General features: G+C 33.2%; 1 protein-coding gene and 2 long non-coding RNA genes across 5 annotated transcripts; 1 reads left to right on the top strand and 2 right to left on the bottom strand.

Annotated features, from left to right (window-relative positions):
- The first annotated feature begins 251 nt into the window (after window positions 1-251).
- LOC133699032 (uncharacterized) lies at window positions 252-2,116 on the top strand. Of its 3 annotated transcripts, XR_009843230.1 has the most exons (4): window positions 252-437; window positions 820-1,085; window positions 1,239-1,502; window positions 1,643-2,116. It is a non-coding gene; the product is annotated as an uncharacterized LOC133699032 (long non-coding RNA). The 3 variants fall into 3 exon arrangements; XR_009843228.1 differs by lacking the exon at window positions 1,239-1,502; XR_009843229.1 differs by lacking the exons at window positions 820-1,085; window positions 1,239-1,502.
- Window positions 2,117-15,088: 12,972 nt separating this feature from the next.
- On the bottom strand, window positions 15,089-15,933 carry LOC133700168 (uncharacterized; the record flags this gene model as incomplete). The annotated part of the gene is made up of 1 exon (XM_062123714.1): window positions 15,089-15,933. A coding segment is annotated over one exon (606 nt), but the record flags the coding sequence as incomplete, so codon positions are not given.
- A 245-nt stretch (window positions 15,934-16,178) lies between these two features.
- On the bottom strand, window positions 16,179-16,858 carry LOC133698215 (uncharacterized). The gene is made up of 2 exons (XR_009843033.1): window positions 16,556-16,858; window positions 16,179-16,474 (listed from the first exon to the last, which is right to left on the bottom strand). It is a non-coding gene; the product is annotated as an uncharacterized LOC133698215 (long non-coding RNA).
- Window positions 16,859-22,856: the final 5,998 nt, after the last annotated feature.

Raw genomic sequence — 22,856 nt, 5'->3', positions numbered from 1 at the left:
TTTTCTACGATCTTGGGGAACATTATTGTCCCTATTAGAAGAACTTCATTGAAAAATCCAAATTATTTGGGTATAAAATCAATAGAAAAGGTTGTTTGGGGAGACAATCGACACTACTCCAATAATTGGGGGGGTATAATTGAAGTTTGCCCTAACTTGTTCGTTTATCTATGTGAATTCCCTAAAGTGGCCTTGAGAACCGACAAGTACTTTAGTTTATTTGCAACGTGCTCTTAAAGACAAAGGGTAAAGGTATGAAACAAGAAGTGGAGCTTTATGGTAACTTCATCTAGATTGACATGGCTGGTTCTTGAAGTGATGGAAGTTGCAGAGGCTGTCATTCCAGAGAGAGACGTTAGAAACCTCTGATATATGTAGCCCACCAGTACAGTGCACTCAGCTGCTTGCCAGAGTGTCCTTCTTTAGAGTTCGGACTTGTAAGGCCTCCACGCTCGACAACATTTTAATTGCAGTATGGTTTATTTTTGTTTAATTAAACATACCATATATATATGCTCTATTTGTAATATTAGAAGACAATTGGACATCTTTTGTTCAATCTTTTCATGTCATGTGGCTTTTATTGGACCATTTTGCTAGTAATAAAAAGTTGGATAAAGAAACCCAAATCACTTTCGATTGGAAATAGCAAGGTAGTTTTGCCCAAATTATAGATTACAAGAAATTAAAATAAACAAAAAATACTAAAAGAGATCAGAGATCCTGCAGATTAAGAGTGATTTCACTGTGGATTTAAAAAGTGTTTTGCGTTGAAAATTTTGTTGATCGCGAGATATATCTGGTTTAATTTCTTCTCAGGTTTTGTATGTGCGGTTGAGTTCTTGGCAACGTGGCTTCTTTGTTATCATAATATATGCATATTTTTTGTGTTTTTTGTCTCAAAATATGGTGAGGGCCAGACACCAACATACAGTTTTCCTCTCATATGAATCTTCCCTTTCCACCAAATATCACCAAACCCTTCACTGGCCATTGCTATGCATCACCAAACACATTGCCTCTCTGTGTTAGAAAACGGGTGGGGCTTATTCATTCGAAGATCGCTTGTCAGCCAAGGAAGAAAGGTTTTTGATCTCTTCTGTGCTTTGCTTTTAGTTTTTTTTAGTGTCCATTGGCACAAATAAGATTTTTTAAACAGAATTGTCTTCTACGGTGGTGTGTGCCCTTTCGCTTTCTGTTTTAATAACCCAGATTTTAAATGATGAATTCTGATGAAGGACTACATTATTGACAAGACAGCCATGAGCAGTAGATGAAGGCTACTATTCAACTCGAAAGCCCTGGGGAAGTTTCTTGCATTCTTGCTGAAATAATGGGATAGGATATTATTATAACAGTGTACTTGCAAAAGCTTGAAACTCATCCCTTAAGAAGGAAAGATTTAGACTATACATTTGAAGTTTAGAGCCTAATCCAACCATTGTGCAGAATATTGTGTTTCAACGCCCTTAGTAGTTCCAGCAACCTGCAATGATGCTTGAGTAATTGTTATCACAATAACATTTGTTCATTTTCATTCATGTGCACCTTTATACATGGATTTTCTTTAGTTTTTTCTTTTCTTTTCTAAACATCTATGGTATTCAATTATGGAGTATTAAGCGAAAATTGAATTTTTCAGGGGCAAAATTCTTAAAGCATCGAAGAATTGGGCAGAGAGAAATATCCAAGTCATTGTTGTTACTGATGGTGAGTGTATCTTCGGGCTTGGGGGTCTTGGTTGCCAGTTATTGATGCTCATAAATTCACTTACAAATTGGATGTGCAAACCACTTCTTATCTCTTAATGATGCAATGGTTTTACATTCGTTAAGGAATGGGGATTCTGGTCGGAAAACTCTCTCAGTAGACAGCATTAGGAGGATTACTTCCCTCTGCAGTAAGGATAAATCTGCTATCAAATGTACAACAATTTCATATATTCATTTTTCTTCTATTATTTAGACACACCTCAATCACTGCTTTACTAGAGCTATTAGGTGTCCCTTGCCATTTAGTTACTAAAACCTTCCAACTGTATTCAATACATACAGTGTTTGCTTGTAGCAATTGATGTTGGCACAAACAATGAGAAGCTGTTGAATGATGAGTTCTATATTGGGCTTGGAGAGAGGAGGGTAACTAGACAGTTAGAGTAATTTTACTTTCTTCCATTTCCAATCGACTGATATTTCTTCTTTTCTTTTCTAGATTTTAAGTTTCAACAGAGAATAGGTGAAGCTAATAATACAGATGAGAAATGTTTGGTTTGTTGAGAAAGACTCTGCCTCCAGGGAAAACATGATACATGAAGGAAATTATGTTTGAGCTAATGAAATGCATCAATTACTACGTACGTTGGCATTAGCAAACAGAGATTGAGAAAGGTCATTTGGCTGATGACTTGAGTTTTAACCTCTTCCTAAACACTACTGGTCGATATATTGGTTAACTGTGGTGGTATTTAATCATCAAACTTGCTCTATTAGTATGGTGTGAGCAATTACACTGACGCATTCATGAAGTTTTTCTTAAAAAAAATCTTTGACTTCTTAAAAAATCATCGAACTTGCTCTATTAGTATTTAATCATCGAACTTGCTCTATTAGTATGTTTGCTCCTTTTAAAAAAATCATTGACTTTTTAGCAAGTGTATATTATTAAATAAAATATAAAAGAACAAAGTAATTGAGTCAGGTCACGTTCATGACCTGAGGTCTGTATTTAACGGATCTCAATATTTAAAAAACAAAAGCGAATGCATTTTGGATTTAAATGGAAAAAAATCTTATTACTGCTGGAAAAAAGCATTAATGCATGCATGTGTTTGACGACGGCTTCGGCGAAACTTTTTTTATGCGTCGAAAGGTAATTCGTGGTGGCGGAAACCTATCTAGTAATTTGCTATAATATTAAGGAAGTAGCCTTGTTGAAGAAAAAAAAAGGCAACTCTTCTTTGATTTTCTAAGTTTGATGTGAACATTTTAAAGCAATTCATTTCTTTTAAATGTACCATAATAATATTTTCATTATAAAATCCAAGATGCATGGAAATAAGATTTTATGATGATTGGATAACGAGTTTAATCATGTGTCTTATTATTTGATCAATTCTCCATAAATAAGAAAGGTGATGACTTGATATTGAAAGCTTATTACCTATAAAATAGGTTTTTTATGAATTTAAAGATTTTCTAATGATTAAATCAATAACTATGTAGAAAGAGTGGAATAAATATGCAAAAAAACACTAATTCACAATAACAAAGTTGTTTGTTCATGTTTTGATATGTAATCAATGTTTTTTATATGAGAGAAAATGATGTTATCTGTATATGTTGAACAGAATGGAGAAATTATGAATTTTATATTTTATAGTATATTTATACCTCTTGAATTTTGTTATTTTACTTGAATGAGAGGGCTGAAAAATCATTTCACCTTGACAACATTAATAAAAACATATTTATCTTGAATTTTATTTTACATGTTTATAGATTTTAAATTATATTCAATCGAGATTTACATTGAACTATCTTTTTTATGTTTTTACGGAGAGCACTGCTTGCTTCGGGGTACCCCATGATCAACGCTGTTTGCTTCAGTTTAACAAGATTTTTATGCCTTGGATCGAGTCATCGGCTAAACCAGGTTTTATAAATTTGCTCCTCCCGTCCGACTTCCATTGGTTCTTGGAAAATGGAATAGCAGCCAGATGTTCTCATAATACAACAGCTTAGTAATAATTTAGGTTTTGTTTTGTTAATGCAGCAGTAAAATCTAATTTTTGGTTTTCAGGCATCTGAAGCCTGAAACTTCTTTTTTATTACTTGAACTGTGCCTCCTTGAATGCAGTTTTAGATTTTCCTTCAATTTCTCAAATCATAGGCAGAAGATATGAGTTGTTAACTACCTTTGGATATGAATCCCTTTTATTTGTGTGTGTGTGTCAAAATTCAGTTCATTTCGTTGCATTTGATGTGTTAGACCAACCGTGGAGACTGAATATCTCTGTACTGTACGCAAGAAAGGTAAGTATCTAAAACCTTGGATATGTGGTCAATGGGGGCGCTATGTTCTTCAGAAAAAGCTTGATTATGCATGTGCAAGAGAATGGTGTAAGAAATTATCGTGTCATAGCTGAAAGGAAGCATTTCGGCTTTCTGGTATTCCATTGATCACTAGTTTACTGCACAGGCAAGGTAGGGATATCTTCTGGAGCAGGTGTGGAAGCATTCTTGTAGAAAAGTGAATTGGGTGAAGAGATGAAATATAAGGGACACTGAAATAGACTATAAGTATATAATGAGCTTAATAGAGTTTTTCTTTTTCTAGCTTAAGCATATTTTTAATTCAATCATCTATGTTCTGCCCTTTTCTATTGTATATGAGATTATATGTTTTTAATTAATTTCTAGTTTGCCATTAACTTACGGGCACTAGCTTTAATAATAAATTATTATAAAAGAAAAAAATAAATATGTGTGTATTTTGTAGAAGGTAAATAAATAAAGAAAAAAATTGCATTTAGTGTGAGTTATGACAGTAACTTGAAATACAGGATTTTGATTCAATAGTTAGAGTAAAAATCAAAGATAATTTCAACCAAACATACGATTTCTCTTCGAATATATCAAGACAAATAAATCTAAACAGAAATAACTAAAATTAATTTACAAAATTCTAATAAAATGGACTCTAAATAAGATTGAACAAGAATCCACTTCATTATGTATGTTTGGGTTCATAAATGCTATGAAGCCGTGTATTTTCTTAAAAAACATCTATGTTAAGCTACTTGGTATGTAGCGTATTTATAAACATGTCCGGTAAATGGCAATTAGAGGTCTGGATAAACACAAACTTTCAAGATTACCTTGCAAGATGGTGAGCACAAACTTTTATCACCAGTATAAAAGCGATGATATTTTACTTCCCTGCATTGTACACAAAAATCCATCCTAGCAATTCTATCGAGGTAAAGAAATTACTTTTCTTCTTATTTATGCTTCATGGTGAACTAGAAACAGGGTTTTGTGGAGGAAGAAGAGGTTGGCCAATGATGGGGCGTATGAACAAGTTTTTGGAGAAGGAGAGGGTGTAGTTGACAACTAATTAAAAGGAGCGGAGCCAAGGTGATACCTGTGCTCAAAACGTCAAAGGTAAAATACAAAACCCAAGGTGCAAACTGATTGAGTATTATGTTTGCGGTTAAGATTTGAAAAAAATATTAAAAAATAGTTATAAATTTATGATAGTTTTTACCATAATTTTTAAAGTTACCGTAAAAGTAACAGTCAACATGGGTATACATGGATTGGACATGGATATGTCCAGACCCAACCTAGAGTTGGATGCGGTCGCATCGAGACCTAATATGAGATTGAGCGGGGATGCGACCAAGACCAACTTGGTGTTGGGTGTGGGGGTGTCCAGATCCAACATGTGGTTAGATGCAGAAACGTCCAGGCCCACCGCGAGGATGGGCGAGGACGCGTCCAGACCCACAGCGGGGCTGGACGTGGAGGTGACGAGGCCAATGTAGGGCTGGACAGGGACGCGCCGAGACCCAACGTGGGGCTGGGCGGGGACACGCCCAGACCCAATGTTGGGCTGGGCGGGGACGTGTCCAGCCCCAATGTGGAGCTGGCTACAGTCATGTCCACTGTGGGGTGGGCGGGGACGCATCCAGACCTATCGTGGGAATGGGCGTGGACGCGTTCAGGGTCAACATGGTTTTTGGCAGGGACGTGTCTAGACCCATTGTGGGAATGGGCCTGGACGCGTCCAGACCCAACATGGAGTTGGCAGCGGTCGCGTCCAGACCCACCGTGGGTTGTGCGTGTAGGCGTACATGCCCAACATGGAGGTGGATATGGTCGCGTTCAAGTCCAATGTGGGGTTGAGCGTGGACGCGTCCAGGTCCAACATGGAGTTGAGCGGGGACACGTCAAAATCCAACTTGAGGTTAAGCGTGGACATGTCCAGAGCCAACATATTATTACCACCAAAGAAAAACAATGTAGTTGATTCGAAAGATAAAGTTAAAAATTATTACTAGTATTATTATAATTTATGCCATAAATATTATCATTTTTATTATAATTAAAGGTATTAATATTAATACTATTATTTGTGTTATAAATATTACTATTTCTATTATAGTTCAAATTATTAATATCAAAAATATTATTATTTACAGTACAAATATTTTTATTTTTATTATAACTAAAAGTAATAATATTTATTTTTATTGCAGTTCAAACTATTAATATAAAAAAATATTATTATTTGGAGTACAAAAATTATTATATTTATTATCATTAAAAATATTAATACTAAAAAAATATTAATATTTTTTGTCCCAGCGCCTTTTTTTCGCCTCAAGAGTATATAAGTACTTGATGACTGTTTGAGAATGAATGACCACTGTTAATTTTATGCATGCATGCTGAATTGCTGATGCATGGTGGGCTCTTTTTTTCTTTTCATATTAATGCTTTAGGTTTGAGAAAAATTGGCTTTATATTATGCAGTTGATCAGCTACCATTGTGGTTGTGATGGTGGTTAAAAAAAACTTAAATGCACAAATTAAATCAGTAGTTATAAAACATAATTCTGTGATGATGATTAATCAACTTTCACCCGGTTCTATATAAAACCTAGTTCAGTACTCTAGGTTCTGGGTGGACAAATAAATAATTGTTAAACAATCTTGATCACATGACAAAGTGCATATTTCATATAAATCAACGATTAATTCGAGGGTATGTTAAGAAAATTGAAACTTTTAGGGAAAAAAAATTAGAACTTTTCAAACTTTGGAGGAGCTATCGTCTTATAAATAAGCTAACAGATATTTTCAAAGAACTTTTTGAAATTTAATTAAGAGTATTTTTGTTTTTCCGAACTTAACATGATTTGTCAATTATTATTCAATTTTGCCATGGTTATATATATATATATATATATATATATATATATATATATAAACATTAACAAGCTTGGTGCTTAAGTTGGTCCACATGCTTTGGAAGCTTTGCATCCATTAAAGACACAGATAATGACTTGAGAAAATATGTAATCTCTTAAATTCTTCGCGGAAAGAAAAAGAAAAAGTTCACTATATATGACAGGAGGCAATTATAACTTTGTGTCGGAGAAAAACGTTAAACTTCAACTATATTGGAACATGGAATATTTGACAAAACCTAAAAGAGACAAGCCTTATTATAATAGTGCTTATATTTTTTGGATTTATATTTAAATGCACTAAAAAAAACTTAATTAACATGATTTGTCAATTGTTATTCAATTTTGCCATGGTTATCAATTTTATATATAAAAACTATGACATTGTTTTTAATAAGATTTGAATATTTTTATGATAATATTATTGATGGTTCTATGAATAATCATATTGTATCAATTTGAGATTCATATTTTTTATGATAATTTGTTCATTAATATATATTGAATAAGATTAGAATATCTTTTTTCTTGATGTTTTCATTATAAATATATTAAATAAACTTTTAGTTCTATTACTAAAAATAAAATATGGTTTTGCTTTCTTATCTTTCTTTATTTTTTTTCTTATAAAATATGCTGTCACTATTGAGAGCAACTCCGACCAGTGCTATATGGATACAAAGAAAACACACACACACACACATCAAATTTTCTTTACTTGTTTTTACTTGAAGGAAAAGGCCAAAAAAAATCTCATTTTACTATTTTTTATAAAAATATTATTCCTATATTTCTTGCAAGAATATCAAAATACTATTAATTAAAATATAGTTTTTTTTCACTAATATTTTTCTTTAATTTTTTTAATTTATGTTTTTTCATTTGCTTTTTATAGGATTATTCTGTTCTCATTATTCAAGTCATTAATTTGACAAATTCATCCGATTTAACACAAATTATTTTTTTATTTTTATAATTTAATATTGAATTAATTAAGAATTATAAGATTATTTTTAGATCCATCAAATTAACTAGGTGATGTAAATTTATTAAAATAATTGTTTATCAAATATGATTTTTTTTACTTTTAAAATGTATATACGAAAAAACCATGTTTATACTTTTCAAAAAAATCATATTATATATCTAAATAGCATCTCCATTGAACATGTTCTGAAAGCGAAAGGATTGCAACGTCTAAAAATAGGTTTCGATTTACATATGAATATGCAAGGAAATATTATATATTGCTGTTTGAACAAGATTTCTCTCTTTATTACCCAGATGTTATATAGATATTGCTTTGAATTTTGATCATTTATAGGCTGCTTGCAGTTTTTCAAAGCAGCACATAGTTAGAAAACCGATTTCACACATAGAAGCTTGAATTGGGCTAAGTTTTATTCTAAATTGTTTTGAATATTGATTTAATTAAACTTAAATGATCTGATGGATTAATTAATTGACCGTTTCAAATCCATAAATTTTCTTTAAAAAACCTAAGACAACATCTTAGCCGCCTATAAATTGAAATTAATTTAACAATCCAATAATTCATATCCCAAACTTATCGGACAACTATAATGCCAGCAGCCACCACGCTAGCTAGCCACTCTTCCCCCATGACAATTTACAGCACCTCTGCGCCATGGCTATGTTAAGAGTATTCATGTAACTACTGAGAAAATTCATCACAACAATTAATTAATTAATGAAAAACAAATATGGATAATTATGATGATGGTGGCTCAATTGGTAAATGATTGTCTCACACCTTAGTGTCTAGTCCATACACTCAGTAGGTTTTATATCTGAAAATAGAGGTGGAGAGAAAGATTGAACGCGCGAATAATATGCAAAGAGGCATTCATTCTTTCTAACTTTTAAACCTCACTTTTTAAGCGACATGCATGTGATCATTCCTCCAATTCTAAAATTAGGAGAGAAAGATTGAAGGATTTGGCGGGACACGCACACACACGGCACACCTCTCTCTCTCTCTCCACTCTTGCATTCATTCTTTGCTTCTTTCTTTTATGTATAAATTGGATCATACCTTCTAACTCCGTTACTCTACGATCAGCTAGCTTGCACTCTCCAGTCTCCCCTCTTAACTCACAATTCACCGAAAGCAAACTCTCTCATATCATCCTTAACTCTCCCCTACCCATTTAGCTCTATCATGGCCACCGTGATTATACGTAAAGGACTCACTCCCACAGAAATCAAATCTTGTCTGTTTTGTCCCACTCGTACAGTACACTCGGCATTTCCGATATTACTGGCCGAGGGTCAAACGGCTATTTGGTTTCAAGCAAGAGATCCCACCGGGAAAGTTTGGAACTTTGAGCTCTCTAGACGGCCTCATGGCCCTCTGAAACCCGTCATCAGAGGTGACTGGTTGAACTACGTCCGTGAGAAGGGCCTTAAAGTTAATGAAGTCATCATCCTAACAAGGGAACTAGATATTCAAAATGGAGAAACCTACCACGTCAAAGTTGAACCAGATTTGGAACTCACCTTGTAGACCATTGTTTCGGCTTATGAGGTGATCACCTTACTCTTGCTGTGGCATTTATGCTTTGCTTCTTTCGATCTGGTTTCAGATCCCCTAGAGAGTCTTCAACTACTAGGGTTTGGTTTAGTCTTGGGTTTATTTTAATATAATCTTTGACGGTATGATACTATTAATCAATATAGTTACACACTCACATAAGTTGACTCTACTCAGTGTTCGAGTCTACTCTACTTCTAGCCTTTCTTGGTCTCTAGCAGTTCTCTCAGCCATTGAATCTCTCTCTCTCTCCCTCGCTCTCTCGCTCTCTCCCTCCCTCCCCTATGGCAACGTTTTTCCTGAAGTTTTTGCTGAGTTTTTTTGGTTTGTGCTAAAAAGAAATAAAAAAGATACAGTTTTTGGATGTCAAGTCTGATAAGTTGTTAGATTTGTGGATTGTGATCTCTTTGTTCAGCTTTAGAATTAGCATGAATTTCATGGATTTGACCATGATAAAAGCTTTGACTAATGGAGTCTCTTTTGTTCTCTTGAGTTTATTGGGATACTGGAGAAGACAATAGATGATGGCTAAAGATACCATGAGGGTGGAAACTCTGTGCTATAGTAATTGAGTCTCTTAATGATTTGATTTTTTAGTGCATTTTCTTGAGTTCTTTGTTTGTGCTAAAAAAATATACCTCTTGATTCCTACATAGCTATCTCTTTCCTACAACGACTAACACAGACTCTGACCAGACGCTTTTTTTTTATACGAAATGGTGTAAAAGTAAAACAATTGACTGAAAGATTTTGTCGTAAGAAAAATCAATTCAGCCATTTGGGTGCATATTCAGATAAGTTGATAGAATTGTGGATTGTGATCTCCAATCTCTCTGTTGATATTGAGCCTTTGAATTATCACAGGCATAAATTTCATGAATTTGACAAAGATAAAAGTTTTGACTAATTGATTCTTTTCTGTTCTTAATATTCAGATGCTGGAGAAAACAATTGATGATGGCGCTCAAGATACCAGGAGGGTTAAAGATGCAGAATACAAGAATGCGTAGCATGCCTTTTAGACAACTTAATTAGGGTTTTGGTATCGACTTACGGTTACTCTTTTTTTTTTTTCCTTGTGAGAAAATTTGGCTGAAGCTTTTTGTGATGTGATGTGTACGTGTAAGCTTTACTAGGAAGTTGACTGAAGCACCTAATCGATTAGTTATTTAATAATGCTTGGGTTGTAGTTCTACGTAATCAATCAAGGTCCTCATACCTCTACAGAAAAAATAAATTCAATGATCTTTTAAAGGAGGGCTTGAACACGCACTAGCTAGGGCAAAAAGAAAAACGATTGGATGTTATTTTAGACAGATATTTAGTTTACCCGCGAGCTACGAAGCCTTTTAATAGACAGTTATTTCCCGTTTAAATCACTTATTTATATATTTAATGTGCTGTTAAGAAATTTTGAAGCTATGGTATGCTTGTTTATTTGATATATTTAATTTTATTTTTTTGGTAGTTTGGTACTTTCCTTGTTCCTTTGGATCTGTAAGAGATCTGCCTGCAAGCCATTGAATCTCTCTCTCTCTCACCTTCTCCTGTGGCAACCTTTTTCCTGAAGTTTTGGCTGAGTTTTTTTGTTTGCGCTAAAAACAAAATAAAAAAGATACAGCCTTCTGGATGTCAAGTCAGACAATTATTGTTTGATGCGTTGATTTTCGATGTAAAAATAATTAAATTTAAAAACTATAAGATAGATGTTGATTAAAATAATTGATCCTCAACATATAAATTTGATTGGGATTTTAGAAATAATTTTTTTATTTAATTAAATAATAATAAAAATAAACACGCATATAAAAGTGATTGAATAAAACTTAAAAAAAAAATTATAATTCAACTATCTCTCTATAATTGCATAAAAAACAAAAATAATAAATTTGAAAAATTATATAAATAATTTATAATGAAAACATAAAAAAAAGGATATTCTAATCTTATTCAATATTAATGAACAAATTATCATAAAAATTCTGCATATCAAATTGATACATGATTATTCGTAGAACCATCAATAATATTATTATAAAAAAATTTAAATTTTAAACTGAAATGAGTAATCCATATAAAAGAAATTTAAATTAAATTGTAAAGATAAAAATAAAATTTAAAAAATATATATAGCAATTAAAAAATTCAAATTTGATATAATTAACCTATAACAAGATGATTTTTAATTTCTTGTAACTTTTGAAATGTATTTTTTACCTAAAATAAAAGAAAAGTTATTTGTTGAAAGCCAAGCTATATTTTTTTATATTAAAAAATGTTTTTTTATAAAATAATTTTTTTAATAATAAACAAACATATAAAAAATTAAAAAATAATTTTCAAATAACCACGGAATAAACGGTGACGAAGTTTTTTTCTTTTAACAACAACAATTAAAATAAGTTCTCTATATGGATGATGAAGGAGAATAAATTATGATGAGTAATGAGAGGCGTCCCCGACATGAAAGCAACACCCTAAAGTAAAAGAAGAGATGCCATGGATTCAGTTGTTCATTTGATGATGTGTTACGAAGTTTCTCAATTTTCCAGGTTGAAGTTTGGGTGGTTATCCTTTTGATTGATTTAATTTGTTTTTTGGAGTTTGGTTTTCTTGTTTATTTGGATCTGTAACAAATCTGCCATAGTACATGTTTGGTTTAAAGCAGATGGTATGCTTGGTTATTTGATTTATTTAATCTGCCAATATATTTATTTACATTTTTCTCTTGGTTTCTCTTAAATTTTCTTTTTAAATGTCATTAATAATTAATTATTTATTTATTAGTGTACATAACTTTTAATTTATTTAATTACATATGAACATAAACTTTTTAATTTATTATATTTTTTGAACTATAAAAATACTTTGAAAAAACTTGCATATATAATTTTTATGAAAAACAAAAATATTTAACTCATGATGATGGAGCATGAATCATGTAGCTAGCAGTAATTAAATGGTGGAATCTAACTTAAAATATGACGTATTCAATTTTTCTTTTTTTTATTGAAACAAACATTAATATTTTTCTTTGTTTTTTTAAATATCAAAAAAAAAAAACTTGGTTCAACAATAAACCTGGATTGGGTTAGATTTTAGATCAGAGAATCACTGAATTGATAGAAGAATTGAATTGATATTCTTTTCCTCGCTACCTTAGAAGTAAGTAAGTGGAAACTATTTGATACGTTTCTTAATTCAAATGTGGGCACGTAGCATAACATGACTTTAATACGTAAACCTAAGACCCAAAATATGATCATCACACAAAATATGACTAAAACAAATAACAAAATTAGAGTTATAAGTTAGCTAGACACTAACATCCAAAACACCTTTCTCAAAGCTTAACCCCACCACATTTTGGCATCATAAATCCTTAATTTGTGCAAATCTGATTCATCATAAATGCTTTTCAATCGTCATTGCCTGATCTACAATATCTTTTTTATTGGAAAATTTGGCAATCTTCTAATCCTTTATATATCTGGTTGTTGTTCTTTTCAAACTCATTTCTATTAATTGCTCTTTTGTTCTCAAATGCATGCTGAATTTATTTGAAAACAGTAGCTAGCAGGTTAAAACGAGATTCTCCTCACAAATTAGGATCTCTCCTTTTTTCAGGTATAGCCGCCTGGTGTACTTTGATATAGATATCATTATGTCACTTAATTTAAATTGATTTATCAAATTTGTATTCATTCAAAGTTCATGCTAGCTAATTTATCAATCTTCTTCTTCGGGGACACTGTTTGAAGCTCATGCGTGACAAATTAATGGCTTACGGGTGGAGACATATCCTTAATTTGTGAGGAGAATGCTCGTTTTAATGAGTAAAGTGTCTGGAAAGTAGAGTGTCTATATACAATGAATCACGTTCATGCTTATCCTAAAAATATCTCAAACCGCAAATTAATAGAGCACTGTAATTGGAAGTAGTAGACATATATATTTATACTTTTATTTTGGAAGTAAACCTGGTCCGACTATAAATACTGTTCACTCTCCACTATCAAGATCACAGGAGAAGGGGAGAAGCAGCCTGAAGCTGCTTTTGACAAACCTGTGTTTTCAATGTAAATATAACTAAATTCCACAAACAGTAAATTAAATTTTAACATTAATCAAACATATTGTTTGTGTCTTTAAAAGCAAAAGGTGTAGTGAAAATAAACACCCTATTTTACATGCATCATAACTGGAGTTAAAAAGAAAAAATGAAAGAAAAGGTTGGGGCTATTTTGCTGAAAAGGAGAAAAATCAAGAAAGAAATTTAGAAAATCAGAGCATTCAGCCCAATATAAAGGAGGAAGAATACTCTTAAACAAAGTTGTCGATTATATTCTTGCCAAGGAGAACAAGTTTTATTTTGCTCAGGAAATTGATTCATTCCGAATTTCTCTCTCAATTTTCAGCTAGCCATGATATTTGGGGTTTACTTTGTCCGCCCAATTCCAAAATAAGAGTATAAATATATGTCTACTACTTCCAATTACAGTGCTCTCAACATCTCAGTAGTTCGATTCAGACTCTCAATGGCCATGTCACCGAGTCAAAGGCCAAGAGGAGTACTTGTGCCTGTAAGTGATTCAGTTCTACCTCGAGTACTGATACAAGATTAGAATGCTGAGATAGTTTCAGTGATCTAACTAAATTCATAGCACTATTATTGATAGTTCAATAATCCATTCGAGCTCTTCTGCTCTTAGTCAATTGCTAAAATGGTACTTTGTGGTGGATAATTGTTGTGCCGCTGCCTCTAATCTATGGCGCTTTGTTTGGAATATCCACCTCTTCTCACTTCGTCCTGCTATGCCTTTTGCAAATCATTATGATTGAAGTGCTGAATATGACATTCTTTCTGTGTGCTAATCAGGCGAGATTAAATAAAAGATTTAATAAGTTGAGTGGTTTGGAAATATATATCATTTACCATTCGGAAATCAAGACTGTCAAGATGAGGCAATTTCTGTAGCTGCAATCTATACGTGTGGTGCTCTGGAAGATAAATCCACACAGTTCCCCCTCAATTCAAGATGAGTCAATAATCTCTGGAACACTGGAATATCTATTTCTTCTGCATAAGCAAAGAGCCTGGAAATCCACAACAAAATAGCGAGAAATTCATAATTCCAATAGAAAAACTCTATTTTGTTTAATATGACTTCAATCTTTATAAAAGAAGTAGAGCAAAACAACCTTGTATTAATAAGAAGCACTGTCCTAATGACATAATTAACTGAATTCTATTCGACGCAAACATAGGTGATAGCACAAGAGTTTTTTTTTTTTAGGCAATAGAATGCATGAAAACACCTATTAATAGGCATACAAGAGAACTAGAATAAATCTGCAGAGACCAAGAATCTTCAGAAGACAGAACCAGCTGACTTATAATCAAGAAACCAAAATCAAAACCATGCCATTGTTTCTTCAATGCAAGAAAACTCCACCTTGATAGTATCATTAAGGACCGTAGTAGTAGCTAGCAGCTTCTGAAAAAACAAAAGTCCTGCCCCATGCATGATTGACAGAGAGAGAGAGGAAGAGAGAGCTGCTCAATCAAAGGCTACAATTTTTATTTCATTTATACAAGTTTTCTGTACATTGATTCATTTACATACTGAGTTCAGCTTTCAATACTCACTGAATAAGATAATTCTGGGCAATCCGTAAACTGATACTAGGGATGACAATGTAGTTAACGTTGCAGTAACAAGAAACAGTTCATATCATTTCGATCCATAACGTCCAATACATGCAATCCTTATCATCCAGCTAAAATCGTCACTTGACTTTACAGACCTGATATTGTTAAAAGCACACCATAATGATCACTAGGCAAGACAGGAAGCTCCAACATCTTTACCTCTCTTCTCACTTTCTTCTCCTTGATATATGATAACCCAGGTATTGCCTCCTTACCAACCATGTCAATTTTACTGATCTTGAAATCACGCAGACTGCATATGAATCGATCCAGTCTCTTTTGCAATGGAAAATTGCCGGACAACATTTGGTTGGATTTGGTATCATATGTCCATCCATCGTCCCCTGGCTTCAACTCTACCCAGGCATCAACCCATCCATCAGGGCAAGGAAACTGACCATCCAACTTATCGCCCCAGTTCATGTCACCACAAAAAATCACATTTGAGTTCTTCTTGAGAAGGTTGATGGCCTCCTTTGCCTGATCCACACGTTCCTTGCTGAACATCCGATCCCATTTTGGAGGTGCTGGACAAGGACTCTCTAGATGGCTAGTGGCAACAACTAATGACTTTTTTCCTGGAACTTCAAGCTCAGCAATGCAAAGTTCTCTCCTCATTATTGAATTCATAAAGGGTTTAGTGCTGAAAGATTTTACTGGTAGTTTTCTTAACTGCAAACAAGGGGGCAATATTAATAATAAAAAAAATTAATTTAGAAAAAAAATGAATGCCAATATCAAGTCTTTAAGTTGGATCGCTGACAACTACAAGGCAATGTAATACATGAAATCCAGGTAAGATATTATTTGGTCCCATGTTTTACAAAGACACTGACTTTAAGGAACTGCTAAAATTTAGTTATAGGTCAAACGTATTCCGTGATCAGTAAGATAATCAAGGGCCGGTCCAATAAATGAAACACTATCACTCAACCAAAAGAAGGAAAACCTGCAGAAGTTCATTTAACAGCCAACATAAAACCATGTTTCCATGATTCTCCAGTTTGGGGGAGAGAGTGTACAACAAAGAGAATTCTCAGGATCCATACTTTGTCACTAAGTAAAGTAAGCCAGAAGCATACTAACAAGCAGAATCACCATCCAGCACATATCAAAACCATACCTGCATGCAAAAGTATCTTCTTGAACTTGCTATTTCAGAAGAAACAGAGCATTGATATGCTTTCCACCAGCTGGATTGCTGAAATATGTCATATATATCTGGACTAACCTCCTGCAGGAGAAAAAATGGCAATAATTAAGATGAAAGTCAACACAGGGAGATCCAATTTCAAGAGTAGGGAACAAGAAAAACCTGTAAACAAATGACATCTGGTGAATGTAGTTGAATAAGTTCACCAAGTGCTTCCATCCTCCTATGCATCTCCAGGTTTGCTCGGAACCAAACATTGTAGCGCAAAATCTTTAAGGAACCAAACACTGCTACTGAATTTGTATCCTCTGCCACAAATTAAAGAAGCTTTCAATCACATGCAATGAACATACATAACTGAAACCTTTTAATAAATTCCCATCTCCGTAGTACTATAACCGAGGCCCAAAAGGTACAATGTTCAACCAAATATACATAGCAAGCAGTCAAATTTCATGATGGTAACACGAAGGAAGAGATTTTTTTATAAAGAAACGCAAAAATATCTATTGGTGGGGCTTCCAATCAAATCATATCATTATAATCACATTACAAAATTATAGTTATAATTACAAATTAAAAGAAAAAAAATATGTAATTATAATTTTATAAAAAACTCTTACAAAATAGATTACTAAATCACTAACAAACTTGCACCTCCTCAATCGCATTCATTCAGAGTACTCAGCTTCTGCAATTCTAAGCAATCATCAAATAACTGCACAGCTCATCTGGAAGCAGACAGCTAGGCAATTTAACTTTTCAGAATGGATTTATTTTGGAGTTTTGGACTTTCAGTTAAGTTAGTATTGGACAAGAGAGAAAGAGAGAAGGTGATGAGGTAAACGGCTCATCAACATAGTTAAGGACAAGTGATCAGTCCTGTACTTGACAACTAGGCAATTTAAATTTGCATTTTTTTATATATAAAAAAACTTTACTTATTTATAAATAAATCAAATCATTATAAATTAAATTCAAGAAAAGAATTAGATAATTATTTTATTTTTATATACAAATTATATTTTATATGTAATTATATATTTTAATAAAATTAAATATTTATACATAGTTGCTTATGACTAGAGATACTTTTACTTTGACCATAATTAATTTTTTTTCTTTTATAATAGCCGAGTGAATTTATTATTAAAGCTAGTGCCAGTAAGTTAATGGCAAACTAGAAATTAATTAAAAACATATAATCTCATATACAAAAGAAAAGTGCAGAACATAGATGATTGAGTTAAAAATTGCTTAAGCTAGAGAAAGAAAAACTCTTTTAAGCTCATTATATACTTATGAGTCCATTTCAGCGTCCCATATATTTCATCTCTTCACTTTTCTACAAGAATGCTTCCACACTTGCTCCAGAAGATATCCCAACCTTGCCTGTGCAGTAAACTAGTGATCAATGGAATACCAGAAACCGAAATGCTTCCTTTCAGCTATGATACGATAATTTCTTACACCATTCTCTTGCACATGCATAATCAAGGTAACTCTATCTCCTGGCCTGAGCTTTTTCTGAAGAACATAGCGCCTCCATTGACCACATATCCAAGGTTTTAGATACTTACCTTTCTTGCGTACAGAGATCTTCAGTCTCCACGGTTGGTCTAACATGTCAAATGCAACGAAATGAACTGAATTTTGACCGGCAGGCATAGGGAAAGCCCCCAAGCTCTCAGTCGGGAATTCGAATCGCTTATTATTCGTGTCACTTTCGGATAGCAATTTGGCCATCACCTCCATGTTTAGAGAGTGGCTGAGAACAATGTATAGTTAAGAAGGTATATGCGTTCTAAATGGTTAATTTGAAGATTTTTATTGGGATGGTGATATGGGGGATGGATAGATACAAGTCATTCATACTGATCAAATTATGGAAATTTATAAACCTCAGTCTGTGGCGTTGACATATTGTTATATCTAGAATTTGGATTGGGAACATGCACTGAAATTACTAATGATCTTTCGAAAACTTGGTGGTCAACAACGTGGAGGTTTTTTTTTTTTTTCCTTTTACTTTAAAGATTATTGTGGATTTCACTAGCATGTGAACTTCGGGCTGGGTACATGCATGACAATTTAGTAAACCTACAGAAAGAAAAACTTTGTCCTATGCAAGTAATATTCTAGAACTAGTTATTGGAAAGTAGATGACAGACAATGTTGTCTTAGTCTATAGGTCCACAAAGAAAAACAGAAGATAGTTTCACTAATATGGGTGGGAATCCGTCAAAATACATATTTAGAGAAGCTTTCAACTGTAGTTCACTGTGGAAAACAGGATACAAAACAGGCAAAATCACCTTTTTGTGCGCTTTGATTGTGGCAATCGATTGTTTTTCTTTTGAACTTCAAAGTTTGGTCGATTGGCTTTAAAATTTACCGAAAGAAGGTCCATTGATCCATTTAATAAATACCCCTTAGAAAACTACCAAATTGCATTTTTTAGAAAATATAGTTTTTAATATGTTTAGGCAGTTTCAAGTATTTTATTTTTGCTTCATTTCTCTGCTTTTATGGACTTAATATAGAGAAGCCAATTAATCATGTTTTGTTTTGTGATTTTTCCGTATATTTTTGGTTATTTTTTCTCTCCTGTTTAGCCATGTTCTTATTGAAAGAAACAAACACTTCTCCTATAATATCCGATGGTCTCTTATAGTATCAACAAGACAACAACTGAATGTTATTTGTTGACGATAATGTAATGTCAAATAAGTAAAAGTCTAACAAAAGTCTGGTTCCGTTTCTAACACGTGATTAACCAATATTAGTCATGAACCACAGCGCTGTATGTTCAGTGCATGAAGAAATTGACGAACAACCTTCGACATACTAAAAAGTAGAAAATGATGTGATTAATGAGAAACGAAGAAAATTATGTAACCATTAGTGGTCTAAATTCAGGCATCTAAAATATCTAGAATTGATAGAATTGAAAACTGATGGTGCCCCGAAATTCCAATATATCTGCATGTACAAGCTGCTCTTATTTTAAAGTCTTGCATCCTATGGAAGCAAAGCAACAGAATTGATCAGGAATATATATATATGACATATTTTGATCAACCAAAGACGAGACATGCTCCAAAAATAAAGTGAAAAATAAGGAAATTTATATTTGAGGATGGATGAATATTGTTATCCAATTTTTGCCTCCATATTTTTTTCTAAATATTTTCAACATATATAAAAAATAAAAAAAATATGTTCTTGATGTATTTGTATTATTTTATGCGTCGTTCCAAAAAGATTCAAATTTTAATTTTTTTCTTTAATGTGTTCAACTTTTAACATATTATTTTCAAAATCATTGGTTTTTCTTATTGAGTTAGTGTTTGATTTTTAAAAAAAAAATCAAATCAAAATACAAAAAAAAAATATTTGGACAAAAGGACCAAAATGAAAAGAAAAAAACAACGGACTAAAGTGAATTTAGATTGTTTGTTAGACCAAGCAATTGGAGAAAAAAATAAAAATTTCACCTAAAAAAATAATTATCTCACACAATAAAATAAAAAAGGGAGATCAACCATTAAAAAAAAACAACAAAACAAAAAAATACACCAAAAATCTCACATATTGAAGTCTCAACATGTGCCTTGTTCTTAACCCTTTTTTTAAGATTGAACAAGTACCTACATATATAAAATTAAATAAAAATTATTAATTAAAAAAACAATGAAAAAACTTTTGATTATGAATTACATTGCAACTGTAATATCTAACCTCTCGAATGGATACATCCATCTATACTGGACCAGTCCTCCAACTTTTACCTCATACGGTACGTGTATAGGTAGATGCTCGATTGAGTCAAAAAATGATGGAGGGTGTTGTAACCCATTTTTGGATCCCCGCACAAAAAAAAATATATAAATATATAGTCGGAAGAAATTGAAAAAATAATAATAGCAGTAGAAGGCAGGAGCGCGCGGCAAATGGTCAGAACAATTGATTAAGGAGGTTAAAAAATACAAAGAGTGAAATTTTGATAGTATATGCTTGAATGATGAGAGCCTTGTATGAAAAGAAAATTCAATTTGAGGAGAAAAGTCCAAAATTAGATGTTTATGTGCTCAATTGGATTTTATTGAAAGTTTAATTGAATTTATAGAGGGTTTGATTACAAGAAAAATTGCTTTTTAACTCAATTTGGGCTTTAATTGGAAGAAATTAAAGTTTTAGGGTCAAATTATAATTTTTAAGAGTTGATTTGGTCAGATCAGGGGCTTAATTGCATAAATATTGAAGTTTGATGGCTAATTAGAGACTTAATTGAATAAATCCAAAACCAAGGAAACTGGAAAAGGTGCGGAAATATAGGGTTCGAATTGAAGTTTGTCAAGGGTGAAATTAAACAAAATTGAAATTTTGAGGCCAATCAGGGGTGTAATTAGAGATAAATCACAAATTAAGGGACTAAATTGTAATTGGCAGAAATTTACTATTCATCATCTTCTTCAGAGAGACTGCCCGATGAACCTCCTTCCCAAGGCATTTGACGCCTCATTTCTTCCCCAAATTAAATGAAACTTGCACTAAAATGATACCCTGACACCTGACTACACCCTAATATAAATAGTTTTGGCTGATCGAGGCTGTAGATGTGGCGGCACCGCCCCAAAGTGGCCAACCCGACCAGCCATTTTCCTGCACAAAACTGGCAGTTCATCATTGCTTCTTTGAATCAGTGGTTAGAGTGTTTTCGAGTCGAACCAAGGGCTGAAATTTGGCACTAGAAGAGACAAAGTGTTCCTCTTCCACCAACTATAAATAGATGTGATTTTCATGCTTCAAGGGGGGAGAAATTTGGGTCCAAAGACAGCAAAAAAACTAGCCTCCCTAACCCGGTTCCTGCGCCAACAGAACCTGCGTCTCTCTCTCTCTCTCCACCACGGCGTTCAGCCGCCAACATCGTTGCCACCGGCTTGAAAACCTCCATCTCCATCACAAGCAACCGCCAGAAGACCTCATATAGTAAGAGTGTCGCCGAGCCTCTCTCCTCTGCAACTTTTCTTCTTCCTTCACCAGCAACCGACACCGCCCACCATTCCTTCCACCGAAGCTCGTTGAGCCACCGGCAGAGCCTCCTCGTCGCAGCCAAGTTTTCGTCGCAGGTCAGCCTCTTCCCCTTCCTTTTCTTCTTCTTCTTCTTCTTCTTCTTCCTCGATAGTCTCCACTGTTCACGTTGCGTGAATAGTGGAGAGTAATCTACTGTTCATTTAAAAAATAAATAAATTCCAAAAATCTTTTCTAAAAAATTGGTGTTTTTCTCGTGTATTTTTCTATCTATTTTGTGTAATATTGGTTTGTATTTTTATACCGTAAAGATACAAATCCAATATTACGATACATGGTTTTCGTCAAAACATTGCAAAAAAAATTGTAAAACCAAAAAAATATATTTTGTTTTCATGCATACGGTCAAGTCTCTCAAAGATAAAAAAAAATCATATTGTCCTTTTTACGCATAAAATAAAAACATTCAAAAAGGTTTTAGCATGCACTTTGGCTTTAATAACAAGTTTGTTAGAGCCATGAGAACTTGACCAATATTTTAAAAATTCTAAAAATATATTTTTATCTTCTTTAGTATCTGGGATTACAAATTTATATGTAAAACATATTCCTGATATTAAAAATATAGTTTTTTTGTATAGATGTTAGAACAGTTAGGATTTTACCCGATAAGATAAGGACCTTCTTATTGAGGATGACTTTTCTTGAACCATAGACAAACCAATAGTTAAATAACACCTTAGCTTTTTATCAGACAATCAAACAATGCAACTTACCTTAGGTAAGGCGTATTGGGGTGCTAATACCTTCCCTTTACGCAACCAGTCCCCGTACCTGATCTCTGAGACCAGTTAGGATTCCTAGTGACCAAAAAACTAGGTGGCGACTACCATTCCATTTTTCACTGATAAAAGACAAGAATTTCTTGTCTCCCTATATTTGCTAGATAGATACATACATTTTAGATTTAAAGTGGAACATATTCGCCGCGATGCCGCATATGTGCGACAGAGGGAATATCATCTAAGTTTGTATATTGTCTCGAAGATATTCGTTTCAAGCCTTTCAATGTGATCAATATTTAATTTTCTGGAGCATATATCTCTTTGGCAACAAATCACAAAAAGCTAATGAAATGAGTCTTTCATAAACACGTGGCAATCATGACTCTTCATTCCATATAATCTGCAATCCTCCATATTAATCAGTCTTGATATGTTCAAGACATATCCATCGGGAAAACACAGACTCTTAAGCCATTTGTAGACTAGTAGTTGTGCATTTTTCTCTAAAATAAAGCTTGCTCTTGGTTTTGCAACCCGTGACCCATCACAAACCAACTCCATATTTTTATGGTTATAGAACAACGTTAAATCCAATTTAGCCTTGATGTTGTCCTTTATCTTCCCCTTCACATCCATAACGTTGT

Source organism: Populus nigra, chromosome 7, assembly GCF_951802175.1.
Source record: "Populus nigra chromosome 7, ddPopNigr1.1, whole genome shotgun sequence".
Taxonomy (NCBI): Eukaryota; Viridiplantae; Streptophyta; class Magnoliopsida; order Malpighiales; family Salicaceae; genus Populus; species Populus nigra.
This window is presented reverse-complemented; position numbering and strand designations above follow the sequence as displayed.